The following is a 13,722-nucleotide window of genomic DNA, read 5'->3' as shown; positions in this document are numbered from 1 at the left end:
TCACTATCAAGATACGTTTTCATGAATGCTGCAGTAGGGACTAATTAGGAGGGAAGGAGAAAAAAAAAAAAACCCACACACACAACCCAGCCACGGAGTGAAGAAATGCTGTCTGGCTCAGGCCTGGCTCTGCCACTGGCTAAGCTGCTGTCCTGACGCTACGCCAGGGGCTTCCTCATCCTGGTTACAGAGCAGGCCCTCGAGAAAGACCTGCTGCTACGTGAATATGTGAACGGGGGGGTGACTGACGACCTCATGGGACCACTGGGAAAGGTGTGGAGGAGGAGGGCCAGTGTGAGAGCTTGTACACACGTAACACGTTGGTCCTTTCCCCCTTCTCGATTTCTCACGGGGCTCATGATCCCTGCTGGTTACAAGGCTAGAGACAAACAGATGGCTAATTTAAAAAGAAATACTCATGGGTACAAGGAGGTAAAAATAGCTCTTGAGAAAAAAACCTGGGTGCTCATTTGTCTTGCTATTACATGTCAGGACTTTTGCTTTTCGTTTTTACTTATTCGGGATGCTGACTACTCAAACTATCAATTAAATGATATAAGTGCAAAAGCGCAGAGTAATTTTCAAAGCGACCTAAGAAGAACCCTCCAGGCCACAGGCAGCCTCGTGTCTGGGCAGCCGGCAAGGGAGAAGCCCTCGAGTCAGCGGACCCAGTGAGGCACACGGGAACTTGAGCTGATTTGGGTTGGACAAGACAAGTGTTATCTGGAAATACCTCTCACCTTCATTCCTTTTTTGGGCAGGTTCAATTTGAAGCCTAACCTACCACAAAGATTAAAAGAGGTAGCAGTGCAGTCAATTTTACACTTTAGAAGAATTTAACGTCAACTCTTTTCTGTTAAAAATCATTTTAAAAACTTAGCATACTCTCCTGGTTTACTGCATCTGCTAGCACAGAAAAAAAAAATCTTTCAGTTTAAGGGGCTTCGTGACCACTTGGAATCTGGATATGGAACATGTAAGTATAAGGAGCTCATGGCAGGTCTTGGGATTCTGCTTAAGGTGAAATCATACCTAATATTCAATCACCAACTGTCTAATCTTTCTGAAAATTCAACTGTAGACCAAAGTTTCATTACTCCAGTAAACAGCACAGGGTATTTATGTTAAAGTCAATCCCCATTTTCTTTCTTTCTTTTTTTTTTTTTTTTTTTTTTTTTTTTTAAAATGTTTTTAATGGTGTTTTCCTCTTTGGGGTGGAGGGAGGGCTTGTCCCTGCCTGCTTTTCTTCCAACTATCCTTCATTATCTTCAGAGAGAAATGTTTATTTATTTTTTTTTAATTTTTTATTTATTTATGATAGTCACAGAGAGAGAGAGAGAGAGGCAGAGACACAGGCAGAGGGAGAAGCAGGCTCCATGCACCGGGAGCCTGACGTGGGATTCGATCCCGGGTCTCCAGGATCGCGCCCTGGGCCAAAGGCAGGCGCCAAACCGCTGCGCCACCCAGGGATCCCTCTTTTTTTTTTTTAAAGAACACACTCCAAATGGGGAAAATATGAATTCTTCTTTTTGATTTAGGTTTTTGAAACAAACACAAAGAGATAAAATTAAACATTCAGCAATCCTCAAGCACTAAACTTCCAACTGTATAGGCGTCCTTAATTTAGGATACTTTAGAGTAATGAGGGGAAAGAAAATAAACCTCAACTTGCATTCAGATTGATTTCTTCAAGAGCCGAGGGCATCACCTTTGTTGCACATGAGTATGCAGAGACAAAACGGATGATGAGTATCTGATATGACCTCTCTCTTCCTCTCGCTGCTAACAAACCCCGACTTAACCTGACCTGTCACAATCTATAAAATGTATAAAATGCTAGCGTGTATGTATTTCACAACAGCTATTGTTCAACTTTCAGGAAACCTGTAACTTCAGTTATGAAGTAAGCGCCAAGACAGTTTGCAAACACGAACAGTATAGGAACTTAGACACCGCACTCCGGAAAATTAGGATTCAGCCATGAATGAGGTGCACAGCCACTAGCTCTAAATTCTAATACTCCATATATTTGGAAGGAAGAGAGAAGTCAAGGTATCTAGCGTGATTTGCCATGTTAGGGCTATTCTCTTGGCTAGAGGCATGGCGGGGGTGTAGTAATTAGAGGGCTGGTGATTAGAGGCATGCCAGCCACATTCCTCTGCAGCAGAAGAACTGTAAAACCAGTCACAAACACTCAGGCACCAGGGGCCTGTGAGGCTTGTCACTGGACACCAGGCCCCATAGTTTTTGTTGAACGTATGCAAGAGATTAAGCAGGACTTGCAAGACATTCAGACTGAAATACAATCATCTATAAATGGGTTTTCTTTAGTACCAATCTAAAGAGGCTGTGACCTAAGCCCCCTGTTCAGTAAAACTGTGGGATGAAGAGAGATGGCAAATACCTATGGATATTAGAAAATGTGAAACACTGAAAATGTTCCTATCTCGGTGCCTATGACATGACATTTATACAAAATGGTGCACAGCGCTGAAAACGTGAAGCAAAGCGAGGTTCCTACGGCCATTAGAAAAAAAGATGCAGTTCACGACAAGATGTTAAGGGTCAGTCCAGTAAGTCTTTATGTCATACTGGTATTAATTCAACAGGACAGTAAACTTTTCCAGTGCAGAAGAGGCTCCCATGGTATGTTGGGAGCTTTCTTTGGGAAGTAAAGCTCATCAACACAAAGGGAAAACTACCTTTCACGTAAGAGCTGCTGATCTATTCTTCTGTGGAATTTAGACAACATATTGAGAATAACTATAGGTTTCCATCTGCATAACTGAATTTTCAACTCTTTAAATTAAGCATTTCTATTAACAGAGAAAATTCAATCCCTTGCCACCGACGAGCCAGTAAACGGAACACCTTACATTACAGAAAGACCAGCTCCTGGAAACCCTGCTGAATAATGAAATGTGCTACTAGGCACAGAGAGACTCCCTCAGTGGTTTCAGATTCTGGCTGAAAAAGCAGCAAGTGCTTTCTAGTTGGGCACATTTCACACATCCTGGCTTCTTAACAACGAATCCATCAACTCTTCTAGTACCTCCTTCATTCCCAGACAAGGTAGACAATCCAGATCGGGTTCTAATCAATGGGTTTTACATTCTAAAATTGTAACCTGGATAATTTGCCATGGCATCCTACTGTTTGGTATCCAAGCTCTTTGTTCTCAACAACAAAACCTAGTACTTGTCTAGATTAAAAAACTGGATTGATTCTCTTTACGCTATTACGAGTCATTTGGATTTCAGGTTGCTGGAGCTACTTTAGAATGTGAATTGTTTATTGGAGTTGAGAATTTATACTGAATTTCTGGCAGATTACAGTACTTCCTCCAAATTTGATCAGAGAAGGTGAAGAAAGCTCTATTTTGACGGGAAGGCTTAGACAAACAGTGGACTTCTGCTAAAAATACTCTCACCTTCCTTTTATGCAAAGTAGAAGAAATAAGGAGTGTTTTTGAACTCAAGTACTAATAGGTCTTTCATTTTTTAGCAGCTCCATAGAAGAAATAAGTCAGTGAAGTGAAGAAGTTGTATTTGGCCCTGACCACAGTGATCACTCAACACATTTCTTACTTAAGGGTGCTTAAACTAAGACTGCACCTCTTATCAGATGTCACCATTCATTTTGGTGAAGATATCCCTGCTCACTGTTTTAGAGCATATAATGTCTTGGCACAGAGCAAAGTTTATCCACCTTGGCACTACTGACAACTGGGGCCTGCTAATCCTTTGCTGTGAGGCCTGTCCCATGCACCACAGGATGTTCAGTGGCATCCCTGGCCTCTATTCACTAGATCCCAGTGGCACCCTTCTTCTCAGTTGTGACAATCCCACAGGTCTCCAGATGTTTCCAAATGTCCCCTAGGAAGCCAAATCATCCCCACGCTGAGAGGGCTTGATGAAGAGTATAAACTAGCCAAATAGGGACTCAAGATGGAAACTTAAACTTTCTTATTCTTTTTAATGACATTTCAGTAGCTGCATATCACATGTTCTCTGTCAAGGGACCAAACAATTTGTTTTCCTGTGAATAGCAACAACAAAAATCCCAATTTCAGATTTAGGTAGAACTTGTTTTAACTTCAGCAATTTGATAAGCTTTTAATCTTTTAGTTTAAAACGTTTAAATGTGAGATTTTGACTTTTAACTTTATAACTAGTTAATGGAAATGAATCTTCATATCTATACTGAAGGCCAAACCTTATTTCACCTGAGGAAAGTCATTTATGCTAATTTCAAAAGATCTACTCCCTGCAATCTCAGATTTGCTCTTGGAGAAGAGAGGGGGGAAGAGAGGATTCCTGGTGCCAAGCACCTGCTTCCGAGCTCAGAGCTCTCTGCCACAACGTCAAGTATCTGCTAGTTAAGACACTGGCTGCTTCTTAGAGCGGATCCTTCTCTGATATAATTGGCTTTCTTCTTTATTCAAAAGATCCACCAGAATTTTAGAAAGAGCTGCTTTTGCACATTAACTAGTAGTTTTGTCTTGGGATAGTTTGTTGTTGTTTAAAAAATGGATTATTTATCATTTCAGAGACTGGCCTGAAACAGAAACATACCATCTGATCAAATTTCTCCAAAGGATGTGGGTCCCTAAATCCACAAATAGTCAGAAACTCTCTATATATACATGTAGCTACAGATGCACTTATAAATTATAGAAAATGGATGCTGACTTTGCCAACGTCCTACTCTTTGGCCTTGCAAATGCCACTCTGATGTGCGGCATTATAGGGAATGAGAATTTGGAGACAGAGATTAATCATTTACCTTCCTGTCTTGCTTTTTAAATGCTTCCCAGGAGAATGAGAGCCAAATTATCAGGTTTATTCCTCCAATTTCTATGGGGAAAATGGTTGGTCCTCCCGTTAGCTGTTGCGATTAAGTTTACTTTGGTTTAAAGATAGATGTTAACATTTTTGATTTGTTTAATGTCTTTTTAATTCTTGAATAGTCACGGTTCATTTATCATACTCTAACTTAGACACAAGAAAGCCAGCTAAAGGCAGGTGTGTAAAACTGCCTCTCTGAGCTTAGGTTAATCTTATGCACTTATAAAAGAAAAATGCATATGCACACACAGACACACAACAGTCTTTTCAACAAGAGCACAAATGAAAATGTGTGCTACATCTCATGCATTGCTGTCTTCCAGGCACAAGGAATCAAAGCAACTAGATCCCTGAGAAGAGCAACCCCTAGAAGTTACTAACAGCTTATCGCATACAAAGAGAACAGATACCTACCATCAAAACTGCCTTGCTCAGAAGCAAGGCGCAATAGCTGATTGTACGTTTCAACTGAAGGCTGATAAACAAAGACTCCAGAATTGAAGCAGTCAGGCCACCCTGGGTCTGGTGCCGCCGACAATTCTTCTCTCTCAAAAAGATCATCAATATTTGCTAGGACCTAATTCAAAGGGGGGAGGGGTGGGAGGGAAAGCATTACAGGAATGTTCTGCCCCATAAATATAAGTTCTCCCTACATTATCCAACACAAAAGATGCAATCTGCTGCTTTTCTTAACCATTCAAGTGACAGCTGTAAGGTAGCCTGGGTTTACTCTCCTTCATCACCTGATGCTCTTAATGACTGGTTTTATCTGAACTTCACTGTCAAGCCTTGAGAGCATTCCTCAAATGCCTAACTGGTCTCAGTTACTATATACATCCTGTCAGTCATCAAAGCCACACTCACCAGAGTATCTGCATCCATGAACACACATTTTGAATACTGCGTAAGTGACCAGCAATGCAGTTTAGTCAACGTGACGCCCAACTCAGGCCTCTTCATTAAGGTTAGATGAGCAGAATCGCCACTGTCCAAGACGTCTACTGTGATGACTTCATCAAAGACTGTTTCTAAAACTTTTCTGACAAAATAAAAACCAGAAAACAGCACTTAGTATCTTTTCAGATAAGTAACAAGTAACCCATCTAATGTAAAATTGAACTATTAGCCTACCCATCAATTACTAAAGCAATCTGTTATTTTGATATAGCACAATCTCCTAAATAGGTGGTCTTAATTTACTTCAGGCCAAACTGTAGTAATTTGCATGTGCAGCTAACTTCACTAAAATAATAAAAATTGCTCTGGTGAAGATGAAGTACTTGTCTTAAACATTATTATAGCAAAAGGTTCCTAATTCTTATTGGATCACTGAATACCAAGCAAATTATAGAAACTGCCTGTCGAGATGTGACTCCCATTTGGAAAGAGCACATCTTTACAACAGCCTACGTATTTAACAGTGATATCTCATTAGAACGGATTCTTGCGGGTCACTGCATGTTTTTACAAATGATGCTTAAGTGCATATCATACCTGCAATGAAGCCTAAAACTAGCCATTTTTGCTAAAGCAGTTGACAGAGAACACTGCGTCCCAAAAGGAGTTAAAGGACTCAGTTATTTGGGTGCCAATTTTTAGAACAGAATATAACCAACACTTACATTACAGTATGCTTAGCAGTTTGACATAATGAGGGACTCACTTTGGTTTGTGAGGTACACTTTTCTGGGCTCCAAATTAACTCAAGATTTATTTTAGGAAGCAATCTTGAGGTGGGTTAAGTTGGGGAAGACTTAGGTAAAACAGTAAGTTCAGCACAGGGCAACAGAAATGATTAACAGGTCATCGCTGAAAGTTTATAACAGTCTGAGACATGTAGAACAAAACTCGAAATGTACTGTCTCCAGGCTGTGGAAAAATATGTTCTAATTCACGCAGTAAACTTGATATTTTTGAAAATAAATGGTCAGCGGTGCCATTTACCACAGTAAAGGGGGATCTAAGACTTACATCTGTCTTCTTACACGCATCCTCACTAAAGAGACTACAAATTAGGATGTACACGTTAGGAAGCATTAGCATTTTCCCAAATTGCCCTTTAGAAATAAGGTTATTAGTGTGTGAAAAGCATCTATCTCTCATTATATAAAGCAACCTTTTCAGAGGTCCTTGGCATGTGGTATATTTCTTGTCAAAAGTCACAAAAAGGGCATTTTCAATTTCTAAAAGGGCTAGGAAAACAAAAATAGACACCATACAGAGCTGCTAGTGTGCCCCCATATTTTTGTAGTATTAGGATCTAGGTAGTTCAGTCCAATACTTCAAAGTTTCATACCAACAAATCAAAGTGAACTAACCCAATCAACAAGCAGTTAGTGTCCTCCAATCCCCACCCCTGGGGTGCTCTCCTAGCACAATCCCTAGTTCAGAAAGCTCTGGCAAACATTCTAGTCTATTAAATGATAGACAAACATCTTTGGGTTACAAATGCCTATGGACACTGGAGAAAACTGCCTTTTTTTTTTTTTCCAGTCACCTGAGCTTTCCCTGGGTGAAAACAGGAAACAAAGCAGCCCCTGTGGCATTCTGGGAAAGGAATGCAAGTGAAGTGTGACCACCTAAAAGGAATGCCTGGACTAAAACATTCACTCGGGTCATCCTAGAGGACTTGCTTACAGAAGAGTCCTTCTCCCACCGGAACCAGTAAGAGCATGGGTCAGAACAGCAGCTCCCAGGAAGGAGCTCAGCAATTCTGATCTTTCTCCATCTAGTGTTCAACCCCTGGAAAGGGTATGGCCTCAGTGCCCAGGGATGCCAGAAATGGGAGGCGGAGGGCAGAGTCGCACCCACAGACCAGCAGGGAGATCCTCACCTCATGGAGTCTGAGACCTGCGGGGTGGCAAGCACGGCCAGCTTCCTGGTGGTCCTGTGCTGTTTCAGAGACGAGCCCAGGACCAAGGCTCCTTTGGCGTAGGCATCGTTTGTGGTCAGTGTCACAAAGGCCTGATCTTAATACAAAGACAAAGAGAAAAACCACACTGATTATAATATCCTACCTGGGAAAAGCTACCCCAGGACCCTTTGCAACCACTAATTTGGCAAAATCAGCCTCTCTGAGATCAACTTGCTCTGTTAATTAAGGAGCAGCCTCTTTGGAAGTGGGGGGGAAGAACCCAAGTGCCCACTTTAAAAATGATTCACGACCATTCTTTAGCAGAAACATCCTTGGCAATCTCCGACAGGCTGATTAAGCTATAAAAATCAAATCCAATTTAGAGCCCAAACACGCAAAATTCTCAGACTAAATAGTAGCTTAGCACCAGAAGGTGAACCTTGGGCAATTAACAGGTGGTAATGAAGAAATCAAGAGGTCCATTTTCTGTTTCCTACAAGTATTTTCAGCCAACCACAAATCTCACTAATGACCTCAAATGAGAGCATCTGAAAGCAGAGGCCACAGTCTTCATTCTGATGCTTAAGCTTCTGCCAAGCCTCAGGCTTTATATAGTGTTTCCTCAACCTGGAGTAAAGCCCCCTGACCCCCAACCACAGCCGCCGCCGCCATACCAACAGTCACTGCTCAAACATCACCTCGACAGAGGCCTTCCCTCCTTAGTGCTTTTATCTAAACAGCAGCTAGTGTTAACTGCATTTAGGGACCACCTCAAAAGCACTAACAAATCTGCCTTTTTCTTGGAGAGGCACGCAGCACGCCCTACCCTGTACCATGGGATCCCCCAACACATACACACACACAAAACCACTCAGTTGCCAGAAGGAAAGGCAAACACATGAATTATTCTTCCTATTGAACAAGCCTCACCCTCCCAAGACCATCAACCCGGCCTTTGGGATTTCTCCAGGTCTTCCCTGGAAGGAGTCTGAGGTACACTCCATCTCTGGGGGGATTTTAACAAGTTAGTGGGCATCCAAACGTACGGGATACTTAGGATCAAACACTGGCAGGGGGCACTTGGGGGCACTGTTGCCCAACCAAGGAGTTGGGACATTTTGTCATGAAGTAACGCTCTTCATTATTTTCCAGCTGTGAAGGCTGGAGACAGAATAAATTCCTCTGATAAGCCAGAGAAAGTTGCAGGCTGTCAAGGGGGCTAACACGGGGCCCAGTCTCAGACCAGAGGGCATCTTCACCACCATCCCCCCCACTCTCTTCCTGTAAAGGCTCGCTATTGAGCCTTGAAAGAGTGCTGTTCCCCACTCCTCAAGGGCCACTGGCTTCCCAGCTAGTCACACTGTAGGGTAGCTCAGAACAGTGACATCTGTCACTTGACATGCCCATCAACGTCTGCCTTGACTTGTTCCTTCGACCCACCATGAGAAGGTGGCAACATTTCAGCCAGTCTGCCCCAGGAGCCTTTAATCTGGGGGATAACATGCCTAATGTGTCACCTGACCAACAGTGGTCCAGATTCCAGGGGAACCTGGATAGAAGTTGGACAAGGGATTTAAATAGGACTCGGTGATTTCAGGAAGCAAGGATGGGGATGCTGTGCACGGTGAGGCAGGGCGCAGGCTCAGGGCCACAGGCTGCAAGCCCCGGCGCACGTTACAAGCCAGGGAAAGACCTGGGGCCGCTGGCAAAGGGAACCGCGCCGGCCCCGCAGTGTAAGTCGCGCTCTCGGCCCCACCGCAGCGGAGGGACCGCCCGGGGCCGGCCGCAGCGCCCCCCGCAACAAGGGAGCGGGCGCTCCCGGCTCCAGCTGGCCGCAGCCCCGCCCCAGGGCCTAAAAATAGGCTCGGCGCGGCCGCCAGCGAGCGCCCCGGAGAGCGGCACCCGGGCCGGGCCTGCGCCCCTCCAGGTGCCCCCGCCCGCGCCCCTCCGGGTGCCCCCGCCGCGCTCCAGGGCCCGGGCCCGGCACCCTCGGAAACGGGCTCCCCGCCCGCGCCCCTCCAGGTGCCCCTGCGCCCCCCACAGGTGCCCCCACGCCCCTCCAGGTGCCTCTGCGCTCCCCCAGGTGCCCCTGCGCCCCCCACAGGTGCCCGCGCGCCCCTCCAGGTGCCTCTGCGTCCCCCCCAGGTGCCCGCTCCCCCAGGTGACCCCGCGCCCCTCCAGGTGACCCCGCGGCGCGCTCCAGGGCCCGGGCCCGGCACCCCCGGAAACCGGCTCCCCGCACCCCCCGCCCGCGCGCCCCTCCAGGTGCCCCCGCGCCCCTCCAGGTGACCCCGCGGCGCGCTCCAGGGCCCGGGCCAGGCGGCCCCGGGCACCGGCTCCCCGCACCCCCCCGCCCGCGCCCCCCCAGGTGCCCCCGCGCCGCGCTCCAGGGCCCGGGTCGGGCGCCCCCCGGCACCGGCTCCCCCCGCCCCCCCGGCCGCGCCGCCGCTGCTCCGCCCGCCCCCCCGCCCTTCCCGGCGGCGGCAGGAGGAAGGGCTCGGAGACGGAAGCGGGCGCGGGGGCCCCGGCAGGCGGCCCAGGCCCCGCCAGCTGCCCGCCCGGCCCCGGCTGCCGCAGGCGCCCACGCCCGAGCGCAGCCACAGCCTGCAACTTCGCGGCGGTCCGCGGCCGGCCGGGAGCTCCCGGGGGCGCGGGCGGGCGGGGGCCCGGGGCGAGGGGCGAGGGCCCGGGGGCTGCGGGGCGGGGCCCCGGGGAGGGATCCCGGCGCGTACCTGTCATGGTGCCGCCGGGGCCGCCGCAGCCGCAGTCGGGGGCCGGGAGGAGCGCGGGGGAGCGGGGCGGGGAGCGGGGGCAGCGCGGCGGGGGCCCAGGCCGGCCGAGCGCTCTTATAGCGGCCGTCACGTGGCCGCGCGCGCTCCCGGCGCCCGCCCGCATCCTCCCCGCCCCCCAGCCCGCCCGGGCTCGCGGCCCGCCCCGGGGGCACCTGCCGGGGACCTGGCGCCTCCGCATCCTCCGTCACCCGGGGGGGGGGGGGGGGGGCGCGGCAGCAGCTGCACAAACTCCCGAAGAGGCCGCGGGGTCGAGGACCCGAAAAGCAAAACCCGCCGGACCACTCCGCGGAGCGTTCGCTTGAACTGCTGGGAACAAAGTGTACATTTCACTCATTTCGCATCAGCCTCTGGAAACCATTTATCTATTATTTATTATTATATTTATTTAATATTATTATTTTTTATTTTTTATGTCCACAGTGGTCTCGTGGCTTACCAAAAAAAAATGCAATGACTCTTCACTATGTAATTTCGATCCTTGGAGCCCTCTGCATCCATTAGATAGTGATCCCTTTACTCCTTCCACCAACTCACTGAAGCAGGTGCTATATCCTCTTCCTTTTACAGATAAACTGAATTACAGAAGGCTTGAATGACCTGCCTAGGGTCCTGTCATGGAGTGCAGAAGGGAGGCATTTTGGTTTACAGAACTGATCTTCCTACCAGGAAGGCCATGACATCTCTGGGACCTCGGTGCCCTAATACGGTCAGCAAATTATGGTAACTGTGGTTGGGTAATACAGCTGTTTAGGTTAATCTGTTTCACAAATCATGAAAAGGTGAATTTGTCATTTTGCTAGGAAGTTGAGAAATAGCCCTTTATTGTGCTCACACCCTCCTCCTTTCCCCATCCCCTCCACCCAGCCCAAACATACCAGGAAAGGAACAGGTAATACAATTCTCTGCCAACTGCTGCTCAGTAAATGCTGAATGGAAGCCAAATAGGAAATCGACAACATCAGCTCAAAAAGTGGAATAGATGCATAAGAATAAGGTGTTTTATTGCAAAGGCCTATTGCTTTATTCTTAGACCAATTATCTCAGTTTCCTCAAGTGTAGGCCTGAACTTCCTACATTATAATTGCTTAGGGCACTTATTACAATGTTAATTTTTGGTCCTAAGTCCAGACCTCCTGCACCAAAATCTTAAGGGTCCAACCCAAGAATCAGCATCTTAATTATCATCCTCCAGGAAACTCTCTTCATTCCTTCCCTTTCTCCCTACCCCATCATGGCTTGGAGACCACTGATTCACTTGGAAAGACCTCCTGGTTACTTGGCTTTATAAACAGTTCTTTTGTAGCAGGCGGAAATGTGGTGGCAAGGGTGAATTGGAGGAGTTTTCACATATTTGAACCCTGCGGGTTTAGAAAAGTTGACTTTTTTTTTTTTAGATTTTATTTATTCATGAGAGACACAGAGACATATGCAGAGGGACAAGCAGGTTCCCCCCGGGGAGCTTGATGTGGGGCTTGACCCCAGGACCCTGAGATCATGCCCTGAGCCAAAGGCAGATGCTCAACCACTGAGCCACCCAGGCGCCCCAAAAGTTGACACACTTTAAGAAATATGTAGGCTGGGCAGCCCCAGTGGCCCAGCAGTTTAGCGCCACCTTCGGCCCGGGGTGTGATCCTGGAGTCCCAGGATCGAGTTCCATGTCAGGCTCTCTGCCTGGAGCCTGCTTCTCCCTCTGCCTGTGTCTCTGCCTCTCCCTCTCTCTGTCATGAATAAATAAATAAATAAATACATAAATCTTAAAAAAAAAAAAAAAAAAAGAAATATGTAGGCTGTGCTTGATTTGTATCTACCTGAAAAAAGGAAAACAGTGGTGCTCCAGGTCTAAATGGCTTCTTTCCATACTGGTAAGTGGACCTGAAAGAGTCAAGTACCATCTTTCACTCAGAAACCCTCCTGCCTTTGGTGATCCTTTACCACCTGCTGCTTGACGGCAAAGTTCCCGGGGCTGGGCTTTCACAAAAGGGCAAATCCAGGAGGAAGATCTGGGGACAACCAGAACAGTAGGGAAAATTTCCTTAGGATCAAGTGCCTCTCTGCTCCATCCTCCAAGATGTCTAAGTAAGAGTGGTCACCACAGCCTTCTTTCCTGTGTTTTGTGCACATTTACAGTAAGAAAACGTTTATAGCTTTCACCGCCTTAAATCAAAGAGGGACATTTTGAGGTTGCTATAATGTCTCAGTCGAGATTACTAATAGTGAACCACTGCCCGGTTTTCCCGGAACTGTTTTACACTGAGTTTCGGTTAGGTATGAGAGCAAGTCCTCTCAAACTTTAATGGGCACACAAATTGTCTGGAGATCTTGTTAAAATGCAGGTTCTGACTCAGTAGTTTGGAGGGCATCACCCTGGTGATGTCTGGGTTGTGGACCAATTTTGCATAGCAAGGTGTTTGAACATTCTGGATTGTAAGGATTTAGAGGCAGTGGGTAAACTTACAATGTTGTGGGACAGACGTTTGAGAATTTAATTTATTAACTTTTTTCCCACTGAAATTTCTGTAGCTGAATATCCAAATCCTAAAAGAAAGATTTAAATAAGTCTAAAAAGAAAAGCTACATGGGTACTACTAACTATTAGCATAACTATTAACCATTTAAACCTATGCTAAATGTGTATATTTAGCATGGTTGGTCCAAAATTCATTTTTAGTTGGCTTTGGAATGCATTATGTAATTTTTTTGGCAGGATACTTACTTTCTTAATTATGTTTTGTTTAAGATAATGCTGAAATCAGTTTGCATTCCCTTGAGCACACACACTAATTGATGGTGAGAGCAACTGACCTAGAAATATATTCCAGAGCAGAGGGCAACCTGCTGACCTAAGATACAAACGGTTCCCATGGACAGTCCATGAAATAGATACACCACATCTGGCCAGACACAGAAACTAACTAGTTAACTACTTAGTGTTTTGCCCTTAATTGGTAACACACAAAGTCTGTACCTGGAATTGCTGCCAGTGATCACGTCCCTGTCCAATTCCAAATGAAAGCTTATTCAGGAAATATTATCCTAGGAGGCCCCAAGTTGTTCATTCTTCACTTGAACACTGGAGTCTCAAACGCCACAAGTTGCAAGGGCCTGTTGACTGGTTACAATGCCTTTAAAAAAAAAACAATTTTTTATTAAGATATAATTCACATACCATAAAACTCAGCCATTTGAAGCATATAATTAGATTATTTTTAGTATATTCAGAGAATTGTGC

At 46.4% G+C, this 13,722-nt stretch overlaps 1 protein-coding gene across 1 annotated transcript in view; it reads right to left on the bottom strand.

Moving 5' to 3' along the window:
• The window catches only part of GYG1 (glycogenin 1), a 33,084-nt gene extending 22,398 nt beyond the window's left edge, over window positions 1-10,686 (bottom strand). Inside the window, exons 1-4 of the mRNA XM_041733889.1 lie at window positions 10,434-10,686; window positions 7,681-7,816; window positions 5,712-5,886; window positions 5,262-5,424 (exon numbers count right to left, since the gene is read on the bottom strand). Coding sequence (XP_041589823.1) covers window positions 5,262-5,424; window positions 5,712-5,886; window positions 7,681-7,816; window positions 10,434-10,671 — 712 coding nt within the window. The 5' untranslated portion in view covers window positions 10,672-10,686. The remainder of the gene's footprint in view (window positions 1-5,261; window positions 5,425-5,711; window positions 5,887-7,680; window positions 7,817-10,433) is intronic.
• Window positions 10,687-13,722: the final 3,036 nt, after the last annotated feature.

Source organism: Vulpes lagopus, chromosome 19 (assembly GCF_018345385.1).
Source record: "Vulpes lagopus strain Blue_001 chromosome 19, ASM1834538v1, whole genome shotgun sequence".
Taxonomy (NCBI): domain Eukaryota; kingdom Metazoa; phylum Chordata; class Mammalia; order Carnivora; family Canidae; genus Vulpes; species Vulpes lagopus.
The sequence above is the reverse complement of the archived record's forward strand: the minus strand, read 5'-3'. Positions and strand labels throughout refer to the sequence as shown.